This window comes from Rana temporaria, chromosome 6 (genome assembly GCF_905171775.1).
Source record: "Rana temporaria chromosome 6, aRanTem1.1, whole genome shotgun sequence".
NCBI classification, from domain to species: Eukaryota; Metazoa; Chordata; class Amphibia; order Anura; family Ranidae; genus Rana; species Rana temporaria.
In genome coordinates, this window is record NC_053494.1 from 223,431,804 (window position 1) to 223,442,999 (window position 11,196).

Consider the following 11,196-nt stretch of genomic DNA (forward strand, 5'->3'; position numbering starts at 1 on the left):
ACGAGCCTTTTCTATAAATCACATACTCGATGCCCCACAGTGCCGCCCTCACGCCCCGCAGTGCCGCCCTCACTCCCCGCAGTGCCGCCCTCACACCCCGCAGTGCCGCCCTCACACCCCGCAGTGCCGCCCTCACGCCCCGCAGTGCCGCCCTCACACCCCGCAGTGCCGCCCTCACACCCCGCAGTGCCGCCCTCACGCCCCGCAGTGCCGCCCTTACGCCCCACAGTGCCGCCCTCACGCCCCGCAGTGCCGCCCTCACTCCCCGCAGTGCCGCCCTCACGCCCCGCAGTGCCGCCCTCACTCCCCGCAGTGCCGCCCTCACACCCCGCAGTGCCGCCCTCACACCCCGCAGTGCCGCCCTCACGCCCCGCAGTGCCGCCCTTACGCCCCGCAGTGCCGCCCTCACTCCCCGCAGTGCCGGCCTCACTCCCCGCAGTGCCGCCCTGACACCCCGCAGTGCCGCCCTGACACCCCGCAGTGCCGCCCTTACACCCCGCAGTGCCGCCCTCACTCCCCGCAGTGCCGCCCTCACACCCCGCAGTGCCGCCCTCACTCCCCGCAGTGCCGCCCTGACACCCCGCAGTGCCGCCCTCACTCCCCGCAGTGCCGCCCTCACTCCCCGCAGTGCCGCCCTCACTCCCCGCAGTGCCGCCCTTACACCCCGCAGTGCCGCCCTCACTCCCCGCAGTGCCGCCCTCACACCCCGCAGTGCCGCCCTTACACCCCGCAGTGCCGCCCTCACTCCCCGCAGTGCCGCCCTTACACCCCGCAGTGCCGCCCTCACTCCCCGCAGTGCCGCCCTCACTCCCCGCAGTGCCGCCCTCACACCCCGCAGTGCCGCCCTTACACCCCGCAGTGCCGCCCTCACTCCCCGCAGTGCCGCCCTCACGCCCCGCAGTGCCGCCCTCACGCCCCGCAGTGCCGCCCTCACTCCCCGCAGTGCCGCCCTCACTCCCCGCAGTGCCGCCCTCACTCCCCGCAGTGCCGCCCTTACACCCCGCAGTGCCGCCCTCACTCCCCGCAGTGCCGCCCTCACACCCCGCAGTGCCGCCCTTACACCCCGCAGTGCCGCCCTCACTCCCCGCAGTGCCGCCCTCACGCCCCGCAGTGCCGCCCTCATATTTACGCTGGCCGCAAGGGGCGCTTCCATTAATTTACGCGCCGAATATGTAAATGACTGAGATACGCCGATTCACGAACGTACTTACGCCCGTCACTGTAATCTACGCCGTTTACGTAAGGTTTACGTCCGGCGTAAAGTTACCCCTGCTATAGGTGGCGCTATCCATGCAAAGCTACGGACGTCAGAACAGCTGTCTGGTTTTACGTTGTTTATGTCAGTGGTACGTGAATGGGGCGGGGCGTAAGTAACGTTCACGTCGTACGCATTGAGCCGACGTATCTTAGGGAGTATATGCGACGTGATTCTGAGCATGCGCATGCCGTTCATACGGCGCTTCATTTACATGGGGTCACGCTTCATTTCAATATAACACGCCCACTGCCTCCCTACTTTGAATTAGGCGGGCTTACGCTGACCATATTACGCTACGCCGCGGCAACGAACGGGGCGAGTGCTTCGTGAATACGGCTGTGGGCTCTCTGCGCGCCGTCGGTGTAGCGCAAATTCGATAGGCCGGCAAAACTAAGCGCCGATCTACCTGAATCCAGTTCATTGTATATAATGATATATATAGTATATGGAGGGTACAGCCGCTTCTCCTGTATATTGTGTATATTATATACCTAGAGAGTACACAATATATACATCACATACTATATACACCGTGTACAATATACAGGACAGCCAGCTGTGTGTCTGTACAACAAATATATAATATATATGATCTGTATGGTGTATATATATGGAGTGTATATTGTATATTTGTGGGGTACACAGACAGCTGCTTCTCCTATACACGGGATATATTATATGATCTGTATATGGAGAGTATATATTAAATATTCGGTACACAGACACACAGCTGGTTGTCCTGTATAGTGTATATATATATATATATATGAGGTGTATATGGTGGGTATGTATTATATATAATATGTATAGTGTACATGGTGTATATATATAGTATATGGAGGAGTATATATTGTATATATATTTGGGGGGTACACACAGCTGATTCTCCTATACATGGGATATATTTTTTCCCTTTACATTATATCTATATATGAAGATGTATATATTGTATATAGAGGAGTATATCTAATGTATATGGAGAGGTATATAGTGTACATGGGGTATATATATATATATATATATATATATATATATATATATATATATATATATTGTATATAGAGGAGTATTTATTGTATATAATGAGGTGTATATTATATATATATATATATATATGATCTGTATATGGAGGAGTATATTATGTGTATGGAGAGTATATATAATATGTATGATCTGTATATTGTACATGGTGTGTATATATAGAGAGAGAAGTATATATTGTATATGGAGGAGGTATATATATATGATCTGTATATAGAGGAGTATATTTTATGTATATAGTGTACATGGTATATATTGTATATAATGAGGTGTATATATATATATAGTATGTGGAGATGTATATAGAGGAGTATATATTATATATAATGAGGAGTACATATATATGATCTGTATATAGAGGTGTATATATATAGTGTACATGGGGTATATTATATATAATGAGGTGTGTATATATAGTATATAGAGGAGTATATTTTATGTATATAGTGTACATGGTATATATTATATGTATTGTATATAATGAGGTGTATATATATATATAGTGAGGAGAGGTATATATGGTGAGTATATATTATTCTATATATTGTATATAGAGGAGGAGTATATATTGTATGTATGATCTGTATATTGTACATGGTGTATATATAGAGAGAGGAGTATATATTGTATATAATGAGTTGTATATATATAGTGTACATGGTATATATTATCTATATTGTATATAGGTGAGTATATTTTATATATATATATAGTGAGGAGAGGTATATATTATATATATATTGTATATGGAGGAGTATATAGTGTACATGGTATATATAGAGAGAGGAGTATATATGTATATGGAGGAGATGTATATATTATATATGTATGGAGAGTATATAGTATACAGGGTATATATATATATTATTATCTATATTGTAAATATTTTCGGGGCTCACCGACAGACGGCCCCGCCCCCTCCGAGGCTCCGCACCTCTCCCGGCCCGGTGATTGGCCGGTGGCGGAGTTTTGGGGCCGGTCGGCGGGCTGTGATTGGTCGGTCACACGTGCTCTCCCCTCACGTGCTTCCGGTGGTAGGAAAAGCGGAGTGTCGGGGAGAAGAGTTGTCAGAGCGCAGAGTGCGGAGGAGGAGGGAGGATCTCTCTGGACACATCGGCCGCACATCGCCCGATCTCCGGTCGTCATGTGGGTTGGGGCTCTGTAGGGTGCAGATCGTCGGGTGTGGAGGGTGTCATGGAGGATCAGACTGATCGGAGCCCCGGAGCCCCCAGTGACCCGGAAAGCGGGGTCTCCCCTCCCCCCCCACACCGGACCACCAACTTCTTCATCGATAATATCCTCCGACCAGACTTCGGCTGCAGGAAGGAGACTCCGGGGAGAGAGAACCCCTCCCCCAACCCCGACACCGACCCCCCCACAGACACCCCCAATTCTACCATCATCATCGCCGCCGCCCCCCAACACAACAAATCCTCCGACCCCATGGTGTGGCCCGCCTGGGTCTATTGTACCCGCTACTCCGACCGACCGTCCTCCGGTGAGTGCCCGACCATCGGCCGATCTCTCTGTGTGTGTGGGGGGGGGGGGTGCAATGTGTCCGAGGTGGGATTGCATGGTGTGTGGGGGGACCTCCCGGGACTGTGCGATCTCACAAATATATCGCAGGAGGAGAAACATCGAATGGAATATAATAATAAATTGTACGATATGGTCGGCTGTCATCGGTGTGAGGAATAATTATAATAATAATAGTCATAATTATCCCCAAACTGCTGGAACGATCTACATCGTGTATTATAATATCCCCCCCCCCCATACAGAGAGATATCACCGGGGGGGGGGGGGGAATAATTATTCACACCGACCAGTCCGGCCGTCTGGGGGGAGATCTGATCGGGGGCTCCGATTTCTATCGGTGGGGAGATTCGCTCATTTATAGAAAGTGAAAGTAAAATGATTACCGATCGATATCCGTCCCGATAAATCCTTCTGATCGGCCACACAACCCCCGATCCACATCTCCGTCATATTACACGATATATATCGGTGTGTGACGTCATATCTCCCGTGTATTATCATTGTAGAGTGTCAGATTCCTCCGAGTTGTACAGCGCGGCGCTCACTGTCAGCGCCATAGAAATAATAATAATAATAATATACGGGGAGCGATATATATATATGATCGATTACACATCGGAGGGACGATCGCTGGATATTTCTCTATAGAAAAAGAGAGATGAGAATTATTTATATGATCGATGGAGAGAAAATATTATATATATCAGGGGGGGGCTGTATATGGAGAGTATATATTATATATATATATAGGAGGTGTACACGATGTAGATAGTATATGAAGGTATATATTGTATATTTGTGGGGTACACAGACAGCTGGTTCTCCTATACACGGGATATATTATATGATCTGTATATAGAAAGTATATATTATATATTTGTTGTACAGACACACAGCTGGTTGTCCTGTATATTATACACGGTGTATATAGTATATGAAGGTATATATTATTTGTACACGGTGTATATATATGGAGAGTATATATTATATATCCGGTACACACAGATGGTTTTCCTGTACACGGTATAAATATATATATGATCTGTATATTGTATATATATAGTATATGAAGGTTTATAATATATCTCCAGTACACACATTGTATATATTATCTCCGGTACACACAGCTGTTTTTCCTACACGGAATATATATATTGTACATGGAGAGTATATATGATATATCTATGCACGGGATATATTATATGATCTGTATACGGGGTGTAAATAGTATATGGAGAGGAGTATATATTATATATTTGGTGTACAGACACACAGCTGGTTGTCCTGTATATTGTACACGGTGTATATATATGGAGAGTATATATTATATATATGAGGAGGGGGGACCCTGTATATGGAGAGTATATATATATTATATATCCGGGACACACATATGGTTCTCCTGTACACGGTATAAATATATATATATATATGATCTGTATATTGTATATAGATAGTATATGAGAGTATATATTATATAGTTGAGAGGAACACACATTGTATATATATATCTCCGGTACACACAGCTGCTTTTCCTACACGGGATGTATATATTGTACATGGAGAGTATATATGATATATCTATGCACGGGATATATAATATATATAGTAGATGGTGTATATCCCGTGTATACGGGGAGCGGCTGTGTTACACATAGATATATAATATATACTCTCTATGTACAATATATATATCCCGTGTAGGAAGAGCAGCTGTGTGTATCGGAGATATAATATATACAATGTGTGTACCCCTCAAATATACAATATATACTCTCCATATATATACACCGTGTACAATATACAGGTCTGTACACCTCCTATATATATATAATATATACTCTCCATATACAGGGTCCCCCCCTCATATATATATATATATATACGTCGTGTACAATATACAGGACAGCCAGCTGTGTGTCTGTACACCAAATATATAATATATACCTTCCATATACTATTTACACCCCATATACAGATCATATAATATATCCCGTGTATAGGAGAACCAGCTGTGTGTGTACCCCACAAATATACATCTCCATACACTGTATATACACCATACAGATCATATATATATAGAATATGGAAGGTATATATTATATATTTGGTGTACAGACACACAGCTGGTTGTCCTGTATATTGTACACGGTGTATATGGAAGGTATATATTATATATCCGGTACACACATTGTATATAGATATATATATAGAATATGTAGAGTATATATTGTATATTTGAGGGGTACACAGACACACACATTGTATAATAATAATAATATAGTATATGCGGTGTATATATTATATATCTGGTTCTCCTGTACACGGGATATATACATATAGTATATGAAGGGATATATTATATGTGATCGGTATATAAAGTGATAATATAAACCTAGAACTTTGCCATTTAGAAATGACGCCCGATCTCCAGGAATATATCGGCCGTATAATATCGCTGGGTACGGAGATCGGAGTGTCTATTATCACCCGGAATATAATCTATACATCAATCCTAATATTACCAATAACGACATTTCAGCTCCGATCTTCCGATCACATTTTTCCCCTTTTATAGAAAATAAATAAATCCGATCTCACCGACCGATAATAATAATAAAATAGATTTCTTCACAAATTGTACATTTCCAGGATTCCTCAATAATACCGAAATATCTTCTTCTATTATTATTATCGATATTTGATTTGCACAACGCTCCTCCTGTTACCACTAATAATACAAATACTCCTATTTCTAGTAATAATAATAACATCAGAAATGAGATCAGGAAGTCAGAGAATTTATATAACAATAATAATAAAAATCTCTCGGCACACAATAGAGACATTTATTTGCTGTTTCTAGATTTCCCTCCATCGTCCAATCAGAAGAAGAGATCGGTGATGAGATCAGGAATTAGATTTTTATATCATCGATAATTGAATAATCGATGTATTTCTTGTGTGACGATCAGGCTGAGTGTATATATATATGGAGTATATCTCTGTATACAGTTATAGTACAGACACATATATATATATATATATAATGTTGTATTCTATGTCTGTACGTCTATGGATCAATTTACAGCAATCACATCGGCCTGGTACACATTCTATAGAGGATAGATTTTTGTTGGAGGGGGGGGAGGGGTGTAGATTTTATTGGGGGGGGGATCCCCGACACTGAAATGATATTATATTATTATACAGAGAAGACGATGTCCGGTCTGTGTGTATCGGTATCACCAATATTTATCCGATCTGTGCCCCTCCCCCACATCTGTCTATTCATTAATAATTAGTGGCGATATTTATCGGTGTGATGGTGAAAGTTTGTTAAATCTCTCATCGTTACATCGTCTCGTTCTGTATGTGTGACACCCCCATTTCCGATCTCCCTCCCCACCACCAATATATTATTATTATTATTATTATTATTATTATTATTATTATTATTATTATTATTATTATTATTATTATTATTATTATTATTATTATTATTATTCGGCTCCATCTTGGCTCTGGATAAAAAAAAAAAAAATTACTTCTGACATAGAAAATCGGGATGTAGAATTTATTGTATGAAGATCGGACGAGATTCGGAGAGTTCGGCGTTTTCCTGATATTATTATTATTATTCTCGGAATTGATGTCTCTATGAAATGATTGATATTATTATTATTATTATATACGGAGATATCGCTCCGCAGGCCGCGGCGCCGCACACTGGAAACTTTCTCTTCTCACATCGATAATAAAATATTATTATTATTATTCTGTGCTGGAGAATTTCATGTTCTGTCCTTTTATTCTTCTATTTTGTTGCTGCGACCATCCGACAGATCGGTCTGTAAATGGGCAGAGAACCGAATTCTGTGCGACAAAAAAGGAATTCATAGAGAGAGAAAAGTCTCCCCACACACAGAGATCGTCCGATGAGAGGGAAACATCGCACAGAACACGGAGGGGTTCCGGACACAGGATAATAATGATAATAGATAGAAATTGTACAACATTATCAAGAAATATCAATTTTATTATTATTATTATTATTATATAGAGAGATATCGCTGACATATACCGCGGCGTACAGAGACGAGATTATTTCTCTTTCTGTTATTAAATAAACTACAAAATCCGCCGATCTCATCTCTTCTTCTGATTGGACGATGGAGGGAAATCTACAAACAGCAAATAAATGTCTCCATTGTGTGCCGAGAGATTTCTATTATTATTATTAGGACTGGAGGAGTGTTGTTGTTGTTATTATTATATAAATTCTCTGACTTCCTGAGCTCCTCTCTGATGTTATTATTATTAGTAGAAGTAGAAATAGGAGTATTTGTATTATTAGTAGTAACATGAGAAGTGTTGTTGTTATTATTATTATTATCTGTGACTTCCTGAGCTCGTGTCTGATCATTATTATCGGTAATAGTATTGGTGGTATTATTAGTATTAGTAATAGGAGAAGGAGTGTTGTTATTATTATTATATAATTTCTTTGACATCCGGAGCTCATCTCTGATCATCATTATTATTATTATTACTAGTAGTAGTAGGGAGAAGTATTGGTGGTATTATTGTTATTTGTAGAAGTAGTAATAGGAGGAGGATTGTTATTATTATATAAATTCTCTGACTTCCTGAGCTCATCTCTGATCGTTGTTGTTATTATTAGTAGAAGCGGAAATAGGAGTATTATTAGTAGTAATATAAGGAGTAGTGTTGTTGTTGTTGTTATTATTATTGCATATTATCTGTGACTTCCTGTGTTCATGTCTGATCATTGTTATCGGTAGTATTTGTATTATTATTATTAGTAGTAGTAGTAATAATAGGAGGATTAGTGTTGTTGTTGTTATTAATATATAATTTCTCTGACATCCGGAGCTCATCTCTGATCATCATTATTATTATTACTAGTAGTAGGGAGAAGTATTGGTGGTATTGGTATTATTATTATTATTTGTAGAAATATTACTAGGAGTAGTATTGTCAGCCGTAGTAATAGGAGTAGTAGTATTATTAGTAATAGGAGGATTAGTGTTGTTGTTATTATATAATTTCTCTGACGTCCTGAGCTCATCTCGGATGTTATTAGTAGTAGAAGTAGTAATAGGAGTAGTAGTATTAGAATTGGTGGTAGTAGTAGTCTCTTAGATTGTAAGCTCTTCTGAGGGCCTCCTAATCCTCTTGTATTGTCTCCCCAATAGCGCCAAGTAAACTGTTGGTGCCAAATATACATCCTGAATTATTATTATTATTATTATTTGTAGAAGAATTAATAGGAGTAGTAGTACTGGTGGTGATAGGAGTAGTAGTACTGGTGGTGATAGGAGCAGTAGTACTGGTGGTAATAGGAGTTGTAGTACTGGTAGTATTGGTGGTGATAGGAGTAGTAGTATTGGTGGTAATAGGAGTAGTAGTACTGGTGGTGATAGGAGTAGTAGTAGTACTGGTGGTAATAGGAGTAGTAGTACTGGTGGTAATAGGAGTAGTAGTACTGGTGGTAATAGGAGTAGTAGTACTGGTGGTGATAGGAGTAGTAGTATTGGTGGTGATAGGAGTAGTAGTACTGGTAGTAGTATTGGTGGTAATAGGAGTATTACTGGTGGTGATAGGAGTAGTAGTAGTATTGGTGGTGATAGGACCAATAGGAGTAGTATAGGAGTAGTATAGGAGTAGGAGTAGTTGTACTGGTAGTAGTACTGGTGGTGATAGGAGTAGTAGTACTGGTAGTAATCGTATTATTATTATTATTTGTCTGATATTTAGTTTCATTGTCATTCTTATACTTTGTATCCCTCAGAGATATTGGGGGGAGGGGGGCAGCCAATCATACGTCATCACCATGACCCCGGGCTGTGATTGGTCGCTGATCTCCAGTCCTGTATATAATTTCTCATCGGATCTTTTCTGTCCTCATCATTGTACAAATGACGTCATCCCTCTGTACAGCGCTGCGGTATATGTCAGAGATATATGAATGTGTAATAATAGTGAGTGACTATGGGTGGGGCATTAGAGTGTAAGCTCCTCTGTACAGAGACTGATGTGATGTGGGGGGGAGGGGACATTAGAGTGTAAGCTCCTCTGTACAGAGACTGATGTGACTGTGTGGGGGGAGGGGACATTAGAGTGTAAGCTCCTCTGTACAGAGACTGATGTGATGTGGGGGGGGGGAGGGGACATTAGAGTGTAAGCTCCTCTGTACAGAGACTGATGTGATGTGTGGGGGGAGGGGACATTAGAGTGTAAGCTCCTCTGTACAGAGACTGATGTGATGTGGGGGGAGGGGACATTAGAGTGTAAGCTCCTCTGTACAGAGACTGATGTGATGTGGGGGGGAGGGGACATTAGAGTGTAAGCTCCTCTGTACAGAGACTGATCTGATGTGGGGGGGGGAGGGGGCATTAGAGTGTAAGCTCCTCTGTACAGAGACTGATGTGATGTGTGGGGGGAGGGGACATTAGAGTGTAAGCTCCTCTGTACAGAGACTGATGTGATGTGGGGGAGGGGACATTAGAGTGTAAGCTCCTCTGTACAGAGACTGATCTGATGTGGGGGGGGGGGGAGGGGGCATTAGAGTGTAAGCTCCTCTGTACAGAGACTGATGTGATGTGTGGGGGGAGGGGACATTAGAGTGTAAGCTCCTCTGTACAGAGACTGATGTGATTGGCTCAGTGATCTCTGTACAGCGATGCGGTATATGTCAGAGATATATGAATAAATAATAATAGTGAGTGACTATGGGGGGGGGGGGGATTAGAGTGTAAGCTCCTCTGTACAGAGACTGATGTGATGTGGGGGGAGGGGACATTAGAGTGTAAGCTCCTCTGTACAGAGACTGATGTGATGTGTGGGGGGGAGGGGACATTAGAGTGTAAGCTCCTCTGTACAGAGACTGATGTGACTGTGGGGGGGGGAGGGGGACATTAGAGTGTAAGCTCCTCTGTACAGAGACTGATGTGATGTGTGGGGGGAGGGGACATTAGAGTGTAAGCTCCTCTGTACAGAGACTGATGTGATGTGGGGGGGAGGGGACATTAGAGTGTAAGCTCCTCTGTACAGAGACTGATGTGATGTGGGGGGGAGGGGACATTAGAGTGTAAGCTCCTCTGTACAGAGACTGATCTGATGTGGGGGGGGGGGGGGGCATTAGAGTGTAAGCTCCTCTGTACAGAGACTGATGTGATGTGTGGGGGGAGGGGACATTAGAGTGTAAGCTCCTCTGTACAGAGACTGATGTGATGTGGGGGAGGGGACATTAGAGTGTAAGCTCCTCTGTACAGAGACTGATCTGATGTGGGGGGGGGGAGGGGGCATTAGAGTGTAAGCTCCTCTGTACAGAG

At 42.6% G+C, this 11,196-nt stretch overlaps 1 protein-coding gene across 1 annotated transcript in view; it reads left to right on the forward strand.

Moving 5' to 3' along the window:
• Positions 1 to 3,309: 3,309 nt before the first annotated feature.
• Positions 3,310 to 11,196, forward strand: part of EN1 (engrailed homeobox 1) — a 13,687-nt gene continuing 5,800 nt past the window's right edge. Inside the window, exon 1 of the mRNA XM_040358525.1 lies at positions 3,310 to 3,797. Within this exon, the coding sequence (XP_040214459.1) occupies positions 3,494 to 3,797 (304 nt within the window). The 5' untranslated portion in view covers positions 3,310 to 3,493. The remainder of the gene's footprint in view (positions 3,798 to 11,196) is intronic.